This window comes from Aquarana catesbeiana, linkage group LG01 (genome assembly GCF_042186555.1).
Source record: "Aquarana catesbeiana isolate 2022-GZ linkage group LG01, ASM4218655v1, whole genome shotgun sequence".
Taxonomy (NCBI): Eukaryota; Metazoa; Chordata; class Amphibia; order Anura; family Ranidae; genus Aquarana; species Aquarana catesbeiana.
The window spans coordinates 621,512,065-621,535,430 of record NC_133324.1 but is presented as its reverse complement, the minus strand read 5'-3'; the positions used below and the strand labels follow the sequence as shown (position 1 = coordinate 621,535,430).

At 40.5% G+C, this 23,366-nt stretch overlaps 1 protein-coding gene across 1 annotated transcript in view; it reads right to left on the bottom strand.

Annotated features, from left to right (window-relative positions):
* Positions 1 to 23,366, bottom strand: part of ADAMTS3 (ADAM metallopeptidase with thrombospondin type 1 motif 3) — a 280,263-nt gene that overhangs the window by 29,078 nt on the left and 227,819 nt on the right. Inside the window, exons 17-20 of the mRNA XM_073600537.1 lie at positions 19,746 to 19,909; positions 12,713 to 12,878; positions 9,247 to 9,379; positions 5,116 to 5,323 (exon numbers count right to left, since the gene is read on the bottom strand). Of these exons, the coding sequence (XP_073456638.1) occupies positions 5,116 to 5,323; positions 9,247 to 9,379; positions 12,713 to 12,878; positions 19,746 to 19,909 (671 nt within the window). The remainder of the gene's footprint in view (positions 1 to 5,115; positions 5,324 to 9,246; positions 9,380 to 12,712; positions 12,879 to 19,745; positions 19,910 to 23,366) is intronic.

The following is a 23,366-nucleotide window of genomic DNA, read 5'->3' as shown; positions in this document are numbered from 1 at the left end:
GGAACACAGATCGGTCTCCTCTCAGCTGACAGGACGTGGATCTGTGTGTTTACACACACAGATCCACGGTCCTGCTCGGTTAACGGGCAATCGCAGGTGCCCGGCAGACATCGCAGCTGCCGGGCATGCGCACTGGGTCCCGAACAATGCGGCGGGGGCACGCGCGCGCCCCCTAGACGGCCGGGAAGCCCAGGACATCGTATGACAGCCACCCAGGATGGGAGATCCTATCTGTGGCCGTCATATTACTATACGCGGGTATTGAAGTGGTTAAAACACATCCAATAAAAAAATGTAAAAAATCTAATTTCTTCATAAATTTAGGCCAATATGTATTCCACTACATGTTTTTGGTAAAAAAAACCCAATAAGCGTATCTTACCATATATACTCGAATATAAGCCGACCCGAATATAAGCCGAGGCACCTAATTTTACCACAAAAAACTGGGATAACGTATTGACTCGAGTATAAGCCTAGGGTGGGAAATGCAGCAGCTACTGGGTAAACAATGCCCACCTGCAGCCTCACTGTGCCCATCTGCAGCCTCACTGTGCCCACCTGTATTTTCAGTGCCCATCTGCAGCCTCACTGTGCCCATCTGCGCCCCCACTGTGCCCACCAAAACAGTGGGTGTCATGCAGTCTGTTCGGCGGCTGTCCACTGTAACAAAGCCCCGCCTCCTCCTTGTCCGTGATAGATGGAACACTGATAGTTTCCAAGCATTGTATCAGTGTTCAGTCTATCACGGACGAGAAGGAGGCGGGGCTTTGTTACAGTGGATGGCCACCAAACAGACTGCATGACACAGCTGGAGGCACCCGCTGTTTTGGTTATCAAAGGCACAGCTGCAGATGGGCACAATGAGGCGAGACCCTCACTCGAGTATAAGCCGAGGGGGACTTTTTCAGCATAAAAATGTGCTGAAAAAGTCGGCTTATACTCGCGTATATATACGGTAATTGGTTTACGTGAACATCATAGAGTCTACAAACTATGAGATTATTTAATATTTTTATACTAGTAATGGCGGCAATCAGTGACTTATAGCGGGACTGTGATATTGCGGTGGCCCATCGGAAACTAACTGACACTTTTGACACTTTGTGGTAATCAGTGACACTAATACAGTGATCAGTGCTAAAAATATGCACTGTCACTGTACCAATGATACTAGCTGGGAAGAGGTTAAACATCTAGGGCAATCAAAGGGTTAACTGTGTGCCTAGCCAGTGTACACTGTGTGCTGCTTTCACTAAGGGAAGAGATCAATTCTAGTCTCTGCTTTGCAGAGACACAGGATCATCCCTTCCCTCCCTGTCAGAACTGAGGTAAACCTCATTTACATAGGCATATCTTAGTTCTTTGCATCTTACTAATGATCGGCCGCTGCCAGAAGACATCCCTGGAACCCGCAGATCAGCTTCTGCTGTGAATGATCACAGCAGAAGCGGCCCGCCAATGACGTGTGTGCGTCCCCTACAGGCGGAAGTGCAGAATCACATATATACATGATTCTCTACACAGCTGCCACCCTGTAGCAGTGAAAGTGGTATAGGGCAGTCAGCAAGTGGTTAATGCCCTGGTCACAGCAAGGCTGGTTGCAGAATTAGGTTTAGATATCACTCAGTCCTCATCTTTTCTGGGGCAAAACAAGAGCCAAAGTGGTACCTAGGGATGAGCTGAATGTAGCTGGGTTTGGTTAGAGGCAGGTTCTGTACAGCATGATTAAAGTTCAGTTTGCGAATCCAAACCCCAGTAATGTCAATAGGAGCCAAATATTAAAAATTTTTAATGGCCATTTTCAAGGCTAATAGGCAAAGGATTGTCAAACAAGTGACACGGGAGGCTGAATACTGCCCTGGGGAATATATATATACAGTGAGTATTCAAACCCCCTTAAATTTTTTTACTCTTTGTTATATTGCAGCCATTTGCTAAAATCATTTAAGTTCATTTTTTTTCCTCATTACTGTACACACAGCACCCCATATTGACAGAAAAACACAGAATTGTTGACATTTTTGCAGATTTATTAAAAAAGAAAAACTAAAAATATCACATAGTCCTAAGTATTCAGACCCTTTGCTCAGTATTTAGTAGAAGCACCCTTTTGATCTAATACAGCCATGAGTCTCTTTGGGAAAGATGCAACAAGTTTTTCACATCTGGATTTGGGAATCCTCTGCCATTCCTCCTTGCAGATCCTCTCCAGTTCTGTCAGGTTGGATGGTAAATGTTGGTGGACAGGCATTTTTAGGTCTCTCCAGAGATACTCAATTGGGTTTAAGTCAGGGCTCTGGCAGGGCCATTCAAGAACAGTCACGGAGTTGTTGTGAAGCCACTCCTTCATTATTTTAGCTGTGTGCTTAGTGTCATTGTCTTGTTGGAATGTAAACCTTAGGCCCAATCTGAGGTCCTGAGCACTCTGGAGAAGGCTTTCGTCCAGGATATCCCTGTACTTGGCCGCATTTATCTTTCCCTCGATTGCAACCAGTCGTCCTGTCCCTACACCTGAAAAACACCTCCACAGCATGATGCTGCCACCACCATGCTTCACTGTTGGGACTGTATTGGACAGGTGATGAGCAGTGCCTGGTTTTCTCCACACATACTGCTTAGCATTAAAGCCAAAAAGTTCTATCTTGGTCTCATCAGACAAGAGAATTTTATTTCTCACCATCTTGGAGTCCTTTAGGTGTTTTTTAGCAAACTCTATGCGGCTTTCGTGTGTCTTGCACTGAGGAGAGGCTTCCGTCAGACCAATCTGCCATAAAGCCCCGACTTGTGGAGGGCTGCAGTGATGATTGACTTTCTACAACTTTCTCCCATCTCCCGACTGCATCTCTGGAGCTCAGCCACAGTGATCTTTGGGTTCTTCATTACCACTCTCACCAAGGCTCTTCTCCCCCAATAGCTCAGTTTGGCCGGACGGCCAGCTCTAGGAAGGGTTCTGGTCGTCCCAAGCGTCTTCCATTTAAGGATTAAGGATCTCAGTCTCTGAGATCTTCAGGCAGTTCCTGAAGGTGTAGAACCATCTCAAAGTTGATTAGAAGAAATGGACAGCACCTGAGTTAAATATATGAGTGTCACAGCAAAGGGTCTGAATACTTAGGACCATGTGATATTTTAGTTTTTCTTTTTTAATAAATCTGCAAAAATGTCAACAATTCTGTGTTTTTCTGTCAATATGGGGTGCTGTGTGTACATTAATGAGGAAAAAATTAACTTAAATGATTTTAGCAAATGGCTGCAATATAACTAAGAGTGAAAAATTTAAGGGGGTCTGAATACTTTCCGTCCCCACTGTATATATATATATATATATATATACTGTATATACAATATATATATATATATATATATATATATATATATATATATATATATATATATATATATATATATAATCTATACCAGAACCTTTATCCCACATAGCTGTTAATGAGGGATCTTGCACATAAAAATGGGGTTTCCCCTAAAAATACATACCAGAGCCTGAGGATCTTGAATGAATGTATGAATTTAAAGGTGGAACCTCCTGCAAAAAACAAGTAAAAAAAAAAAAAAAAAAATACCTGAGGTCCCCCCAAAAAATCCATACTAGAACCTTATTCGAGCATTTTTAGATTTGGATAGAATGGCGAGACGTTAGAACCTCTGCCCGCTATCTGTTGTAGTCTAGGTTGTCATTTGGGAGCTTAACTCTCAGGAATTGTACTGATCACCAATGTCACTGGGAATGTAAGTATGGGTAATTCCAAAGTTTTGAGCTGCCACCAGAAGAAGACCCTTCCGATAGGGACACATATTGCCTGACAACTAAATGGGGATTTGCTCCACATTAGAAAGATAACCTTTCACTTCATGTTGAGTCTACTGGGCAGGAGGTGAAGGGAAACCGACACAGATGGCATAAAAAAAAAAGAGTGTTAAACTCCTCTACCTTGCTCAAGATAAAAAAAAAAGTTTTGGCTTTAGATACTGTGTAGTTTTTTATGTGACTACATACTGTTCTTCCCAACCAGTTTATATCTGATGGTCCTATTATTTAGCAACAAATACAGTAGTTCATGAATAACTTATCCATTAATAGTACAGCTCCGTAAGTTAAATAGAATGTACTTTACGCAGACCTAACCTCTACTTTAGAAAATATGGTATTAATCAAGAAAATAAAGTGAAAGTCTATGATTGTTACTACATTTTCATCTTTGGTTGTTTGTTCAGTGTTCCATTTAAGGATTATTTACATTTTTTATTAATTGGTTAATAATATATTGTATTAGCACACTCAATAGAAAAGCATACCTAGAGTGATTTTGCTTTTGGTAAATATAAACAAGTTTAGCTGAAGACAGGAAATTGAAAAAATGATTGCGCACCTCTGCTTTATATTTAATCGGTCTGCAGGTCTGCATAACTTTCATCTTCAGTGGTTGATAAAAGGACAGATTTTAGAGATACTCCCAGGCAGCACAGTCAAAACTGTCTCCTTCATTGAGTAACACCTGGTTGGGTCCAAAAGTGCAGCTTTGTAGACACCCTCAAGGATTGAGGCTATTTTTTCCTGCATTAGCTTTTAGGTAGATATGGAATTTTAGCACGGTTTCACAAGGGTATAGAAATAATTCTGCATCTGAAAACCCAGCACATTCTTCTTCAGCTACAATCTACCCTTATTCACAGCATGAGTCCATAACATTTTTGAAGATTTCCACCAGTGCAATTTTTGAAGATCTCCACCAGGACACCTAGACCTCTTTATTGGATAAATGGAAATGACGGCATAATATCAAATTTAGCTTTGGGGCTTAGTTTTCTTTGCAAACCTTACCCCTAGGATGGTTCCAATATGGATTTGGAGAGGTATGTCATTTATGTGGTTCTGCGCTTTCACATACTCACCACAATTCTGTTATTCTATGTTTTAATGTTTATTATCTTGTTTACACAGTATGAGGATTTTGCTCATTTTTAGTATGAGGTTTTTTTCAGTTAAGAAGCATTGTTGGGGCATGTTCTCTACAGAGATACTCTGCTTAGCTACCTGTTGTAATCCATGTGATTAATGTAGTATTTCTATAATAAATGATGTAGACATGTATCACTGACCTCAGACCAGGCCCCAGTCTTCCATTGTGCAGGGCAGGGATTTCTGTTGCATGCTCGTCTGCTCTCTGGACGCTCTCCACTACAATACTTGCTGTGAACTGAGCGATTTGTACCATCATGAAGGGGCTGAATGCACCGTACGACACGAATCTGATAGCCAGAACTACCACAGCTTTTTGTACAGTGTTCCCAGTCGTCAGCTACCCAGCTATGAGAGACACATTAAGACTATTATTATTTAATGTGGAGAAGAGAAGATACATTTAATTTTTTCTCTAGATTTACAAACTGACCATTCTTGTTATCCTATGGTTTAAATGAATGCTGTATTACTGCTCACATCTTGCTGCTGGGCACCCCAGGACATTACTGCTTACATCTTGCTCCTGGGCACCCCCAGGACAGGACAGTCATTGGGCACACCCAGGAAAAGACAGTCATTGGGCCCCCCAGGACCAGACAGTCATTGGGCACCCCCAGGACAGGACAGTCATTGGGCACCCTCAGAACAGGACAGTCATTGGGTACCCCAGGACAGGACAGTCATTAGTCACCCCCAGGAAAAATCAGTCTCTAGGCACCCCAGGACAAGACAGTCACTAGGTACCCCCAGGACAGGACAGCCATTGGGTACTCCCAGGTTAGTGTAGAGTAGATGTGATGTTTTTGCTGACACATAATGCTCATACATCTTGAGGGGGGGGGGGGCGCAGTTTGACATGTTTGCCCTGGGCTCTAGATGACCTTGTCCCGAGACTGGTTTCAGGTATGTTTTATATATTGTAGCATCAGGCAGATCTAATATGATCATTAGCAAATTCAAGCACAGCTCCACCTGACATATTTCATATGAAAATTGTGGATGTGAAATCATCAACTTGTATTTAGTTATTACTTATGAGGCTCTGCCATGGGGAACAAAACCCAAAGCTGCTGCAAGTATAGAGTGCTGGCTAACAGGTGGAAGGTAGGAAGAGGCAAGCAAGCATCATCTGGAAATTATGGAGCTTTGCCTGTTTGTCAGAACAGCCTTGGTCTACAACACACCCCCAGCCTGCTGATTGAATGGTGAATCACCCCACCACCTACTCCTGTCACCACATGTGCACTATAACAATGTTGGATTGGTTACCAGTGCATGCCCTCCCTCTTCCAATCATAATGTTAGTGTAAACAGGATTACTAAGGCCAAAGACTAAGGACACATGTGCAGGGTATGTGCCTGCATCTGAGCAGCTATTATGCAAGTCAATGTGAATGTAAGAGCAGTTTGATGCAACTCAGAAGCAGCCTGAAGTAGGCAAACAACCTGATCAAATAAAAGGAAAATGAAGGCAACCCTTTTTTGAGCACTTATTTTTATTTATTTTTGATATCACACATCTCACGACACTATCACAATCCACCCCTCTTTCCTCTCCGTCTTTTTCATCTTGTCACTTGTTAGTATCCCTCTGCTATCCTATGTTTTCCACCATCTCCATGTCCCTACCATCTGTGGCCCAGGCCTTTTACTTATATATACATATCTGTATGTGAATACTCATTGATTTTACTACTTTAGATGCCTGACAAACATACTCATGTTTATAGCCTATAATCTTTATGGACTAATGAGGTTTTTAGGGATACATCACTACCCTACTATTACACAATCACAGTCCACCTCTTTCACTTCCTTTTCTTTTCTATCTTTGCACCTGTTAGTATCCCTCTGTTATCCTATGTTTCCTACCATCTCCATGTTCCCTACCATCTTTGGGTCCAGGCCTCTCAATTCATGCATATATATCTTCATGCTAGTACTTATTGATTCTACTTTATTACTTTAGATGCCTGACAAACATACTTATGTTTACAGCCTACACTCTTTATGAATTAACGAGGTCTCTAGGGTTACATCACTACACCTATGCCATGCCTGTTCGCCGGTTGGCCCCTGGTGGGGTCCCATCTGACTTCGCCCCCTCAGCTCCCTGGTGAGGCACCTGCTGCCGCTATCTTGGAGCCGCACACCTGTAGCCATGGTCAAGCTCAGTGGTGAGTATGGGGACCCACAACCCCTCCTACCCTGTGCCTTTATAACTAATACTGTGCCATTTTGCCAACTATATACTTTTTTATCTTAGGTACAATGTTACACACATCCACCCCTGAAGAGCGAGCTGGATCTCGCGAAACTAGTCGGGTAGTATGACTGCTATTACATCCATGTACCAATATTTCTTGTTTTATATATTTTTTTTTTGGCAACTGTTGGTGTTATCTATGCATGTAAACAATTTTACTTGAATAAACCATATACTGTATTTACTACTGTTATGTTTACTGGCGGAAACGGTACCCACTTCATTTAAAGTCCCAGGGCGAATCCTTTATTTTACTATATGTTATAGGGATGGAAGTGTGTTACTGGGGACACCAGACCTTTCTCTTTTTTTATTTTTTTCTTCATGTGCAGGGTATGTGCCTGCATCTGAGCAGCTATTATGCAAGTCAATGTGAATGTAAGAGCAGTTTGATGCAACTCAGAAGCAGCCTGAAGTAGGCAAACAACCTGATCAAATAAAAGGAAAATGAAGGCAACCCAAACGCATGTCAGAACAACTCACAAGCATCTAAAAGTGTATAGTACTATATTTGCCTTCCTTTTGAGTTTGATGCTCATCTACATGGTCTCCAGGGTGGCTGGGTATTAAGTCAAATTAAGGAACTTATACTGGCCATATACAGTATATATACTGTATATAACAATATGACTATTCAACTTACGATCATTTGGATGAGTGGAGATCAACTTATACAAATCAATTCAACTAAACAGTAGGGATGGGTGAACGATTTGGGCCAAACTTTCGTCGTTCGGACGTCCGGCGAACAGCCGAACAAACGGGTAGCTCGACCGTTTGTTTGGCCCCCCGAACCGACCACAATGCATTGCTGCGCTGAACAGTGCATTGCAAGCCCTGATTGGCTGAAGCAGTGAAAGCTTCAGCTAATCAGGGCACAAAGCCCTGTCAGAGTCATGATTGGACACTGTCATCATGACTTTATCCAATCATGGCTCATTCCCGCCCCACAGTATAAAAGTATTCTTTCAATGGCAGCCTTTTTCAGTGTGATTTCAGCGTGGAGAGAGATAGAACAGGGCTCTGTTCAGTGCTTTAGTTAGTGTGCTATACTGTGCTATTTTGCTTCAATTTTCAGTGTAGAATATTAGTTTAGTGTCAGTCTAGGCATAGTGTGAGTGTAGTGAGGAGGACCATCATTCAGTTTTGTATAGTGTGCAGCTAGGAACTTTGCATTTTTATGCTTTCACTTTAAAAATCAAAAAATCACTGCTCATTTAAAAATTATGTTTTTCACAAACTTGATTTTTATTGATGCATGTCCCCCAGGGCAAGACCTGGATCCCTATAACCACTGTATGCCCAATTACTTGCATATAAGCCTTCAAATGGGCACTTTTGATTTTTGACATTCGGGTCCCATTGACTTTAATAGGGTTCGTTATTCGTGTCCAAACTTTCGCGGTGTTCCAAAGCTCTGGTGCGAACTGAACAGGGGTTTGTTCGGCCCATTCCTACTAAACAGTTATGCAAATTGAACAGTTGAACAATATGCAAATTTGATTTTTCTTACTTATCATTAGGCATTTGGCCAGCATTATATTATATGTTTTTAGAAATAATAAAAAACAATAAAAATAGCAAATACTCAACTGCAATAATGGGTGTTTTATATATTTTCAACTGCTTCTTCATGCATTAGGTATAATAAGATATTTCTGTGAGGCATATTTGTTTTTGTGTATGGCTACAGTTTCATTTTCTCTTGACTATAAGCTTTTCTCAGCAGGACGTTCACGCCAACTGTATCTTGTTATTATGTTTCACTATGCATTTTTACAATAAGTCATTTTTATGATTATTAGGTATTTGTCAATCTTGCTTGTATTTCTTACTTTGTGCATTGCCACTTTAGATTTCGGTATCTATATAAAACACTACAAATATATTTTTTTAAATAAATCCAATAAGGTTTTCCTCCTTCACAGTGCTGCACTACAGGAAACACATGAACAAGAACTAATGCATGCAAAAGCTAAAGCTAAACAAAGGGAACACTCACACTGGCTGTGTACACTCCTGTAGATTGCACATTCGGCGGATAGGTTTTGGCTTCTTGTTGGCTTCACAGAAGCTACGGTGAACCATTTTGTTATCGCTTTTCCTACGACAACCATATTTTGTATACTGGAAACCTTCAAAACATAAAATGAAAACACTTATTTGCAATTTACAAACAGAATTCCCTTCTTGCTATAGCTAATACTTTATTTCACCAAACAAACAGATCGTGCATATGCTAACGAAGGCTATGCTAAATCCAGTACCACGATTGTACCAACTCCAATATTATCAATAAATGTTTTAAAAATTCCTATATTATGCAGAACATGTGTGAATGATTATGGAAGAAGATTAGACTGCCCCTAGGAAGCAATACATTTTCTGTTTTCACCTATTGAAATTACTGAATTTTAATTAATAAAGGGTATCTGCACATTACCATGCCTGGATTCACACACATTTGCCAGAATTAAACCCAACAATTGCCAGTAGCTATAAGATTTATGGCATTTGGTGTGGAAAGCAAAGTCAGCATATCCAAATGAAGATCTTAGGCCAAAGCTCTCATTTGTAAAGTATCACATGTGCATTGATTGTAGATTGTGTGTTGTTGGTACTCCATAATAATCAAGAGTGAACCTGTTATAAAAGAAATGCATTCACAAGTATATGCCCCTGCTACCATCCAGCAATACTCCAAGTCTTGTCTCAACTTCAGTCTGATGGAGGAATGAGGGTTAGGGAGGCAGGGATTGTTGGGATGAAGAAAGAAGCATTTGGGTACCAAGATTATAGCCCAGATGGTATTTTGTCTCACCTCATTCAATTTTCATCATGGGCCATCTGTTTTATTTGATCCCAACTAAAAATAAATTTGTATATATTTTTTAAATTTCAGATAAATATGCACTGCAAATGAATATTTATTATTTATAACTTGCAGCCAGCAGATGGCAAGATCTGAGAAACAACCCAGTTTTCTGGATGCCATGTTGTACATAGCTTATGTTGAGAATAGACTTGAACAGCAGGAAAAATTTGAAAAAAAAAGACACACAACTAACGGATTTAGAGAAGACAAACATTTTTTCTCTCTGCTAGCAGAAATAGGATTGTCTGGATTAGTCAATTTACACAGCTCGCCAACAAGCATGCAGGCAGTGGTGAAAAAAACTTTCCAAACCGTGTTAAGGATATACTATATTTTGTATTAGATGCTTATTTGTAAAATACAGTAAAACCTTGGTTTGAGAGCATTTTGCAAGACAAGCAACATTTTATTTTTTTATTTAAAAAGACCTTTATTTGCAAGGTAGAAATTGTATATATCTGGTACAGTAATCAACAAATGGAGTGAAAGTACATAACAAAAAGAGTATTGCATTTGAAAGCTCTATTGAAAAAGTATCGTGCGATAAAATAACATATTCCTACAGAAACCGAAACCAGTTTGACTCAATCACAGAACATTAACATATTGATAACATTGTGAGAGTATAATCTTAATATATATGAATACTGTAGTGTGTTAGCTAGTGATTCATTGTGGTGACTTGTAGGGATGGCTTCAGTCCAACATTCCCTAAGTGAGCTTACTAAGCGAAATCGGTCAGCCAGTTGTGTGGGAGCCGTTCTTTCCCCTAGTAGTTGCGGGCCAACGGGCCCCTATTGACTAGAAGGGGGAGGGTAGATTCAGGGGGGGATCAGGTGCGTTGGCTAACCGGAAACTATTTTGCTGCAATGAGGGATCATATAACAAAAACAAGTACAGAAATATGAGGATATACAGAGAAGGGGAAGAAAAAAAAAAAAAAAGACGGAAGGGGAAAAACAAAAGATGGAGTAGGACAAGCAAAATTTTTTGATACATTTTGACTTGATATACAAGCGATGTCTTGATATACAAGTAGCGTCATGTCACAACTGAGTATAAGAGAGATGAGAGGCGCCCCTAAGGGTAGCAATATGGTTACATTTAATGAAGGTACAACATTTAGCAACTCACATGGTTGATTATTAAAACAGGCACATCTAAGTATGCAGGCATCCGGTGTAAAGCTGTCCACATAGACCGTCCTTCCCGCCGCAATCAATGTCATCCCTTCCACGCTGCGCTCCACGAGCGGCTCAAGCCTCACTTTCAGATCGCTCTATTGCAGGGTAGTCTTCCTGGTCACAATTGCAGACTGATAGCGGTGAGAGCCGGTGGTACGGAGGATGGTCTATATGGACAGCTTTACTCCAGATGCCTGCATACATATGCCCTGTACACACGGTCGGATTTTCCGATGGAAAATGTTCGATGGGAGCTTGTTGTCGGAAATTCTGACTGTGTGTAGGCACCATTGGACATTTTCCATCGGCATTTCCTTCACACTAAATTTGAGATCTGGATCTCTAATTTTCTGACAACAAAATCCGTTGTCGGAAATTCCGATCATGTGTGCACAATTCCGACGCACAAAGTTCCACGCATGCTCGGAATCAAGCAGAAGAGCCGCACTGGCTATTGAACTTCATTTTTCTCAGCTCGTCGTATGTGTTGGACGTCACCACGTTCTTGACGTTCAGAATTTCTGACAAGATTTGTGTGACCGTGTGTATGCAAGACAAGTTTGAGCCAACATCCGTCGGAAAAAATCCATGGATTTTGTTGTCGAAATGTCCGATCGTGTGTACGGGGCATTAGATGTGCCTGTTTTAATCATCAACCATGTGAGTTGCTAAATGTTGTACCTTCATTAAATGTAACCATATTGCTAACTTAGAGGCACCTCTCTTCTCTTTTCTACTCTGTAGATCCTGCTGGATTTTGCTTCTAATCCCCTTGTGGAGGCTGCCATTTGTGAATGGACATTTTATGGTTACACAACCTATCACATTACTATAATCTTTTTATATGGACTATAAACTGAAGAACCTATGAATAAATGGTTGTGGAACGAATCATCTGAGTTTCCATTATTTATTAAGGGGAAATGCGCTTTGATATACAAGTGCTTTGGATTACAAGCATGTTTCCTGAACGAATTATGCTCACAATCCAAGGTTTTTCTGTACTGTATATCCTTTATTCTCTCTGCTGGCAGAAATAGCATTGTCTAGATTAGTCAATTTACACAACTCGCCAACAAGCATGAAGGCAGTGGTGAAAAAAATGTTGTAAACCGTGTTAAGGATATACTATATTTTGTATTAGATGCTTAGTTGTAAAATACTATAGATATTTTATAGAAAAAAAAATCACAATGAGTAATATGAAACATCAGTTTATTTTATAAGTATATATAAACACAAAACTCCTTATAAAAAAAAACTAATATTAATAGGTAAAATAGTGAAAAAAATATACTTTAAACAGTAAAAAAACAGGCTCCCCCAAATCAACTTTTTGTTTCTGCACCAGATAGTTTCATTTAAATTTTCAGTTGGCAACCATCTCAAGCATTCAGTAAAATTCTCACCTCCGCCACACGGTTTTGAGCACTGGGACCAAGTTTTTAAAGCCCACTCATAAGTATCAAGTTCTTCCTGCAGTACGTTGTTATTATTTATGGATGGCAAGGAGTCTTCGTGAATGATGTATTTGTAGGATAAGCTGGACTTTGTGTCGTTCTCCTGGGGTATAACCTTCACAAACCACAACACAGAGCAAGCGTTAAGTTAACGTCTCATAAGATTTTGAAATATTGTATTCTGACAGTACGTGGAAATCAGGACATTCTGCTAGAAGAGTACAAAACACTTCTGTCTCCAAATGATCCTGGCAGCCAAACGAACATTTTTCCATGAATATTCCTGGTGTTTTTTTTTTGTTTTTTTTGTGGTACTGAAACTTATATCCCGTTGGCCACTAATGAGCTCCAAGAAAGAGTTCATTAGATCCTTCCTTTTAATTTGTTTCTCAGACAGAGGAGGCAGTCGATAAAAGTAAACTAAATCTGAAGACTAGTACCAGATGGTGTTTTCTTTCATATGTGGATTTATTTGTCCCACTGTATTGCTTCTCTTGTACGTACAACAAAAACAAAAGTATAATAATCATCTGCTTTTCGTTTTAGTGGAAGCCTTGCTGGAGTAATTACAGCTTGGCGCTTAGTGATGCAAAGTGATATAAGAGAAGATGATCCACTCAAAGCACAAAGCTGCCCTTGGTAAAGACAAACAGATGATACACGCTCTTAAGGGTAGAAAGTGCAAAATGTCTAAAAAAAACACACAACACATTTAGAATACAGTAGCTGGTAAGCCTTGGAATGCATTCTGTACATAGTGAGTACTTGTTGCATTTACTGTATTGTCTGTGTCATTGTTTAAGAATATGAGGCCTTGAGTTAAAGAATCTATGCGTTATTTTCAACCGTTTTCTTCAGTTATGTCATACTTATTGATGTATGTAATTTAAAGCAGTTCTAAAAGGAAAAAGTAATTTTTTTTACATTAACTGCTTGCCGACCCGCTGCAGTACATTTACTGCGGCAGGTCAGCTTGTACAGGCACAATCACATACCTGTACGTCACGGCTTTCTGCTGGTTCTGCTTGTGCAAGTCATTTGCTTCAGCACAAGCCGATCAGCTGGTTCCGGGCCAATGATTTCTGGCCGGGACTCGCTGATCGGCTGAGCAAATAACAGAAGAGAGCCCTGTGTTGGTAAACAGCACAGAGCTCTCTTCAGACAGCAGTGATGTGCAGATTTTTTACTCCTCGCAAAGCAGGGAGTAAAAACTGGCACATTTCTTAGTAAAACAGAACATATTACACACACTAAACATTGTTAGGCACACATTTAACCCTTGATTGGTCTAGATGATAACTGCTTCCCTGTCATTAGTACAGTGTATATTTTTAACACTGATCATGATATTAGTGTCACTGGTGATGTTAGTGGCAGTTAGTCAGCCCCCCCCCCCCCAGCATCAGTTAGTGTCAGAATGCCCGCCTACACTATCGCAGTCCCACTATAAGTCACTGATCACCGCCATTACTTGTATAAAAATAAATAAATAAATAAGTAAATACAAATTACAGTATCTATACCATAGTTTGAAGACACTCTAACTTTCATGTAAACCAATCAATATACAGTTACTGTGATTATTATTATTTTTTTTTTTTACCAAAGACATGTAGCAGAATACATTTTGGCCAAAATGTATGAAGATTTTTTTTATTGGATATGTTTTATAGCAGAAAGTAGAAAATACTGGGGTTTTTTTTTTCAAAATTTTGGGTCTTTTTCCGTTCATATCGCAAAAAAAAAAAAAAAAAAAAAAACCCAGTGGTGATCAAATACCACCAAAAGAAAGCTCTATTTGTGTGAAAAAATAAGTAAATTTTGTTTGCATACAGCATTGCATATAGCCTAACAAATGGCGGTGGTGGTTAATGCATTTTCTGCATTAGGGTAAAAAATGTTAATGTGTTTGTACCATCCCTTCACCCCTTAAATACTAACCTGAGTCCTCAACTAATCTAGCGGTGTGCCAATCTGCAGGGGCTCTCTCCTCTCTCTCTTCTCTCACAGGACAGAGAGGCAGCAGCAGGAGCCATTGGCTCTTGCTGCTGTCAATCAAATCCTGTGAGCAGAGAGCAGGAGTATGGGGCTGAGCCACACTGTCCATGGATGCATATAGTAGGGCTCCGGAGCATGGTCGCACACAAAGAAGTGGAAGAGCCTGGAGCACTGGGATGGGACCCCAGAAGATGAGAATCAGGGCCACTCTGTGCAATACCATTGCACAGAGCACTTAAGTATAAACCTGTTACCTTATTTTTTATAATTTAATTAAAAAAAAGACTCACAACCCCTTTAACAAATTTTTTTAAGAGCATTGTATACTTACTGTATTTTCTAAATGTATCCATGGTGACTATAAAGCAGCTTATGGACATACAATAACTCCATAACCCTATTTCTCCAAAGCTACAGTATATGATCTAATATGTCACACTGGGCTGCCCAACCCCATCCAAACTTCCATCAGCACAGGACCCACACAGGACTGACAGCTAACCCAATCTCTGCTGTGAATGGTTAACACAGAAGCCAGCAGAGAAAGTCTTTCACTACTCACTTAATATGTGACTCTGAAAAGTGACATCTATTGTAGAGTGCGGCAGAGGAAGACTTACTCTGCCAGGTTCTGTGTTTACAAATGGCACCAGCGATCAAGTAAGCTGTGGAATCCGGTGTGGTTTCCACACTGTTGAAGATCTGGATGTTCTAATGTGAATGGCAGAACAGGAGATCTTCTGCCAAAAACTTTTTATCTCTGGGGTCTCAACAACACCACCACCTGCCTAGTTTGGGCTCGACAGCAGCAGCACAGGCTGCTAGGGTGATAGTTGTGCCAGTGCAGGAGTGTAATGGGCAGGGCTATCCCTCCCTTTCTCACTCTGCTCTTTTATCAACTAGTTGTTACTTGTTTTACTAAATGCAACTGTCTATTAAACAGAAAGGTAGAACACAGCACAGAACCAGGGCTAGAAAACTCCACTGTAAAATGTAAAAAAAAATGATTCTTTGCACTCGTTTGAAATCTCGAAGCGGTTTATGAGATTTCGAACGAGTGCAAAGAATCACAATTTTTCTTACATTTGACAGTGGAGTTTTCTGGCATTTTTGCCCATGGGAGGAGTGCAGAGGACCATACTTATATTCCTTATATCCAGGATTTTAATACAACTGCATGCTTGACCTTCTGAAAGGGGGTCCAAGCATGAGGGTAAGGGCTGTGTGTACAGCTGAGGGTGATGGTCGTATCTTTTCCCTCTGAAACACTCTGAAAATACTGGGGACACACATAAAAAAATCAATACTGATATCACTCATATCATATATCTTCACAATAAACAAAATATCATGCTTAAATCTTATTAAACTAAATATCTCCTAAACACAACATTTATTGTGATTAAGCAGTGCAGTCCAGTAGTGATAAGAGAAGGTGGAACTGTGCAAAAAAGTCCATCATCCTTGGATCATCATTCTGATCACCTGTTTTGTTACACTTGCTGGGACTTTTTTGCACAGTTCCCCCTTCTCTTACCACTACTGGACTGCACTCCTCCTTAATCACAATACATGTTGTGTTTAGGGGATATTTTGTGATTTAAGCATGATATTTTGTTCATTGTGATGATATATGATATGAGTGATATCAGCATTAATTTTTCTATGTGTGTTCCCAATATTCAATATTGACACACAGATTTGCCTTTATATTTCTGCACTTCTGTCTCCACTGTATTTTAATATTTGTTATGATTTTGTTTTAACACATGAATTTGTAGTTAACAATTACCCGAATTTTAGTTGTACCCTTTTGTTAGGGTCCCGGTATATTTATTTTCACTAGATTAGAGCTGCACTTATTATTATTTTTTATAAATTAACCTTCACGTGTATATGCGAAAACAGGCCCCAATTTAATTTGCTCTTCCCAAGCTGCCTCTGTAATTTATGGCATATTAAATATAGATTACGAATAATCCCAGATATGACTATGTGCTGTCTTTTGCAGACTTGACTCTTCCGTGTTACTTTACTATGGTGCCTCTACACTTTAAATCGGTTTTATCAGTCTTTATATATAACACAGCTTACTGCTTCTTTTTATTTTTATCTTTTTTATGTTCATGTTCTGCAGCTTTGCTTATCTCTATAGGGATGTCTTGCTCTATCTTGCACAGCTAAGCTGCTTTCCTTTTCTCTGAACTCAGCTGATCTACTATCATCTGTATTTTTCTACTTATTCTCTCCTTTTCCAGCCTGCTTTAAATGGCTTTGCTTCTTGCTTCTTTGTTTTCTTCTTTGCTCCTTTCTCCTATAGTCCCTCCTTTGGCATCAGAAAACTGAGAGAGAGTCTAATGCTTGGAATGCTTGGACATGCAGCATTCCACAATGGGCTTTCTGCAGTGTTACCCATATTTAGCACTGTCAGTCTGCTTCATATTGGTACTGTATGTCCACTGAGATATGCTATATGCAAGTATTTTGGTAGTTGACTTGCTTGAATATACCGTATATTGCAAAATATATGATACTATCCCTGTTTTTATGCAAAAGTGCACTCGAATTAGGTAAGGGTGTATAACAGTGTGCAGAGGATTAAGTAGAACTAGGCTCCCCAAAAAAATGTGTTAGGGGGTTTTATTACAGCCTAACACTGACCACCAGTATATAGGGAGTTAATATCAATGACCAGCAATGAAGAAGGGATTGTTTTAGCCACTTAGACCACTGCTGGGGGTTATTATTGCTGCAAATGACTCCAATGCTGGCACAGCAGGGCTTTTTTTCTCCCACACTACAAGCCATACAAGTGACACCCCCCCCCTATTCTTTTTGATCTCTTCAAGGCATTGCATCTATTTTTTTAATGTTGGTAACTATGCAGATAATAGCATCTCTGAGCTCCCGCATGTTGGGCAGATTGATATGCTAAATTTAGTTTCTCTCCATAAAATTCATAATCATTGCTAAAAATAATAAATGTGTAGGGAGGGGGTAGCTTTAGGCCTGGGCCCTGACCACCAACATTCCCCAGGGCCCACCCGCTGGCTGTCCCACCGAATCCACCAACTGGCCATCCCACGAGTCCTTCATTGCACTCACTTTTTATTTTAACACTTAAAACTTAATATATCCTCCATCCTATGTCTTCCTCCTCTAGTCCCATGTCCTCCTCCTCCAATCACGTTTCCTCCACCCCATGTCCACCTCCTCCTCCAGTTTTATCTCCTCCGTCCCACTCACCCACACATGCACACTTATCAGATTAGGACCTGTTACTGTGTTCATACAGCCGCTGCATCCTCATAGAGAAACAGCCGGGTCCAGCAAACCACTCATTCACAATGTATGGGCCAGAGAACCCGTGTGAATGAGCCCCTTACATTTTTTAATTATTTTTTTACGATTTTTTTTTACGAAGCTGCTGGTCTAAAAAGACCCCTGACATCTCACCTTTGAGACAGTAAAGGAATTGAGTACACATTCTTCAATTCCTTTGTCTGTAGCCTCAGCTACACTGCAGATGAATGAACAGGAGACAGAGGCATCTGTTCATTCATAAACACAGTTTACTATGCTCAGTTATCAATGGACACAGGAGTGATCAGTACCAATAGCATACTATGTCCATTCATTCAGGGAAGTCAACAGAGCTGCGGAGAGGGGGGAGCGTTCACACAGCAGGGAATTTGATGTAGGCAGGACAGGGAGAGGGATCAGTGCGGCAGGGCGGCGGGGTTATTATAAAAATAATGCCCTACATGTCTCTCCCTCCAACAGCTGAAAGTCGGTGGGAGGGAGAGGGGGAAAACCAGGTTTCAGCTGCTGCAGAGAGCTGCGCAGGGAATCATTTCTGTAATTAACCCCTGCCTCGCCACACTGATTCCTCCCCCCCCCTCGTCCGAGCCTCGTCCACTACAGGAAAACCAGTGTCCTTGGGTACACTTCTGCAGGGGTCTGTGAAATATGTCACCCTAAGCAAACCCTTTGTTTTTTTATAATAGCATTGTCCTTCAGCACACTTAACTTTCTCCCAATTGTTTACCTTCAACCTTTTCTGAATTTCAGTGGGTGCTGATTAAAGCACAATTGTACCCTAGGTTAAAAATCTGTTAAAATAATTTTGGGTGCATCAAAATAAAAGGAGTTCAGTGTCTTATAGTTTCTTTTCTCTCCAAAGCAACCACTGCCTGAGTAGAAAAGCATGTCCTCTGCCAGCAGCTCCAGAGTGGGGCTCTTGCTTTCTGTGGGGAAGCAGTGGTCTCATTACAGGGGTCCCAACACACCCCCTACTGAATCAGACCTATAGCCTTGCAATTAGTAAAGCTCATGCTCCCCGCCGATTGGAGAGCTCTCAAATGGAGAGGGCCAGGATCCCACTCTGCACCATGCTGGCAGGGAGCAGGCTTTCCCACTCAGGTCGTGGCCTTTTTTTAAAGAAAACAAACTGTAAGATGTTGAACAATATTTTTATGCACTTGGAATGTATTTAGCAAATGTAAACAGAATTCAATTGGGCTTTATCTTCAGGGCTGCATGATAACTTGCTTCATCCAACCAGTCAGACTGTAAAAAACATTTATGGTCCTCGGAAATACAGTGGGTGTCATTATCACTTTGCCTTGGCTACCATTAGTGTGTGGGAGCTAAGCCAGGGGCATCAATCAGAGAGACAGACCATGCTTTGTTATGCTTTGGTACACATACACACCACTTCCACCCACCCAACCACTGAGGCAGTAACAATACAAAAGGGCGGTAGTACAGATTTACATGCACTTAGAAGCAACACAAGTTAAAAATATAAACGGAAAGATACACAGTGGGTGGATGAACCAAGTGGCTTTGTTAGCGTACATCCTGGAATTCTGCTTTAATTGAAGCCCTGCATATGAACAGCAGCAATTTTTGACAAATGATAGACTGCTGGTTATGGGTTTGTACATACTTTAAAGCATCTTGAAATGCAAAAATTCCTTACCAAAACTACAATAGCATCATGCAAAGGTCCATCTGTGTGTATAGTTTCAATATCATCTTCAATAATGTACTCCCATTCCACACCAAGATCGATAAAGGATCGCGACTTAGCTTCTTCACCTTTTCCATTCAGAATGTAATGTCCTGTAGCCTGATTTTTAATGGCTTACAAAAAAAGAAAAATAGAATTAATGTTACCTCCTGAATAATGACATACTATAATATTGCAACTATTCTTTCACTGATAATTAGAAGTGAGTCTAGCTTTTCATGATTTTCCTTTCATTTATGGCTTTTATAAACAAATATAACTCCTCTCTTAAGGTTTTGTTTGTTTGTTTGTTTGTTTTTTTGTATTAGTTTTGGATAGAGAAGCGAAGAAATCCCTGTACAGTTAGAGTTACATGGGCAATTAAATCTCTCTTCTACTGAGTGTTGACAGCTCATTAGCATCACATTAGACTCATTTGTAACAGACAGTTAATAATTCTACTCCACGCCATTGTCTGCATTTTTCAGAGCCTTATGCACATTTGTAAAACACACTGCTGTGCTTTTATAAAGCATTGGTATGATGATACAACAGATTTTTACATGAACTACTGTATTTTTCGCTCCATAAGATGCACCCCCCCCCCAAAAAAATGTAGGGGGAATGTCTGTGCGTCTAATGGAGCGAATATTGACAGGCTTACCCCCAGCTCCCCCCCGTTGCGGCCGCTGCCATGTTACAATACCGGCAGGAGAGAGGAGGACAGACATCCCAAGTCTCCTGCGAGCGCCGGGCGATCTCCCAACTGGGCCTGTCACTCAGCCACAGACAGAAGACAGAGCAGCCCGAGCGGCCGAATGTAGTACGACCGCGGCGACCGCTCGGGTTGCTCTGTCTTCTGTCTGAGTGACAGGCGGATCAGAGTGACGTGTATTATAGGAGGTGGGAATTTATTACAATGGGCGCAGGGATATTCCGTGACAGAGCTCTGTGGTAAGGCTGCATTTCATTGGCATAGGTCAGGCTGCATTTCATGGGACTATTAAGGCTGCATTTCATGGGCACTGGTAAGGCTGCATTTCATTGGCATAGGTAAGGCTGCATTTCATTGGCACTGGTAAGGCTGCATTTCATAGGCACTGGTACGGCTGCATTTAATTAGCACTGGTAAGGCTGCATTTAATTGACACTGGTAAGGCTGTAATTAATTGGCACTGGTAAGGCTACATTTAATTGGCACTGGTCAGGCTGCATTTTATGGGCACTGGTAAATATTTTAGTACACCATTTGGTTCAGAATATTTTTTTTTGTTTTTCCTCCTCTAAAACCTAGGTGCGTCTTATGGTCAGGTGCGTCTTATGGAGCGAAAAATACGGTAAATTATTTTTAATATGCTGCACATAAGCTGACAACTGTCAGTGAATATTGTCTACAAAGGTTACTTTGTAGTGGTTGACTCTATTGAATGTCATCCTTCTAAGCCCTGTAGCAGAGATAAAACTGGCTAATGGCTAGATATTCTGATGGCTCAGGAGATGAAGTATTTATAAGTTACTTATATGGACAGAACAAGTACACTGTAGGTAAAGAAGGCGTAATTTGTTTTACTTTTTGCTATACATTATAGTTTATTAGGTAAATAGAAAAATTTATATTTTTTTCTCTCTCTTAGAAAAAGATATTTTATATCCTGCAATAATATGAAACCAAAGTCCACAGAAAGCGCTTAACCACTTGACCTCTGGAAGATTTACCCCCTTCATGATCAGACCATTTTTTGCGATACGGCCTTGCGTTACTTTAACTGACAATTGCACAGTCGTACAATGCTGCACCCAAACAAAATTGATGTCCTTTTTTTTTCCACAAATAGAGCTTTTTTGGTGGTATTTGATCACCACTGTGGTTTATATTTTTTGCGCTAGAAGCAAAAAAAGAACGACAATTTTTTTTTAAAAAAAACAATATTTTTAACTTTCTGCTATAAAACCTATCCAATAAAAAAAATTTAAAAATGTAATTTCTTCATCAATTTAGGTCAATATGTATTCTGCTACATATTTTTGGTTAAAAAAAACTCAATGAGTGTATATTGATTGGTTTGTGTAAAAGTTATAGCATCTACAAACTGTGGGATGTTTTTATTTTTTTTTTTAATATTATTTTTTTTTTACTAGTAATGGCAGTGATCAGCAACTTATAGCAGGACTGTGATATTTTGGCAGACAGTCAGGACACTAACTGAAACTTTTGACACGTTTTGGGGGCCAGTGACACTCATACAGTGATTAGTACTAAAAATATGCACTGTCACTGTACTAATGACACTGGCTGGGAAGGGGTTAACATCAGGGGCGATTAATGGGTTAACTCTGTGCAGAGCCAGTGTTTATGTGTACTGTGGGAGGTTCTTTTACTAGGGTAGTGATGGAATTTACTCAGGGACAAAAATTCCATCTCTAACCTCCTGTCAGAACAATCTTGTTTACAAAGGCAGATCGCTGTTCTGTATCTCTGCCTGATGATCAGCGGGTACCAGCAGACATCGAGTCCATGGTACCCGCCCATCGGCTCCCGCTGTGTGTAAGCACAGCAGGAACGCCCCCTACCCGAAGGGTCGGATCACATATATACGCGATCCAGCACATAGGTGTCGCCCTGTAGCAATAAAACTGCTATAGGGCGGACCTTAAGAGGTTAAAGAGATATTTACAAAGATTGCACAAGCAGATTGAAATGTTTGCAATGACCTTTTGACAGCTGTCCATAATGAGTGGATGAAAATGCATATACAGTTGTGCTCATAAGTTTACATACCCTGGCAGAGTTTATGATTTATTGGCCATTTGGCCATTTGGCCATTTTCTTGACCAAACTACCCAAATGACCCTGATCAAAAGTTTACATACCCTGGTGATTTTGGCCTGATAACATGCACACAAGTTGACACAAAGGGGTTTGAATGGCTATTGAAGGTAACCATCCTCACCTGTGATCTGTTTGCTTGTAATTAGTGTGTGTATAAAAGGACAATGAGTTTCTGCACTCCTGACAGACCCTTGCATCTTTCAAGGGATAGCCAAGGAATTGAGAATGCCAATCAGCAGTGTTCAAATTCTAATCAAAAAGTGGAAAATGAGGGGTTCTGTTGAAACCAAACCACGGTCAGGTAGACCAACTAGTATTTCAGCCACAACTGCCAGGAAAATTGTTCGGGATGCAAAGAAAAACCCACAAATAACTTCAGGTGAAATACAGCACTCTCTGAAAACATGTGGAGTGGCTGTTCTAAGATGCACAATAAGGAGGCACTTGAAGAAAGATGATCTGCATGGTCGAGTTGCCAGAAGAAAGCCATTACTACGCAAATGCCACAAGGTATCCCGCTTACAATACGCCAAACAGCACAGACACCAGCCTCAAAACTTCTGGCACAAAGTCATTTAGAGTGATAAGAGTAAAACTGAGCTTTTTGGCCACAACCATCAACGCTACATTTGGAGAGGAGTCAACAAGGCCTATGATGAAAGGTACACCAGATGGACTGCTGATGTTTTGGGGATGTGGAAAAGGCGCAGGAAATTTGGTCAAAATTGTTGGCATGAATGTATCAAAAAATACTGGAGGAA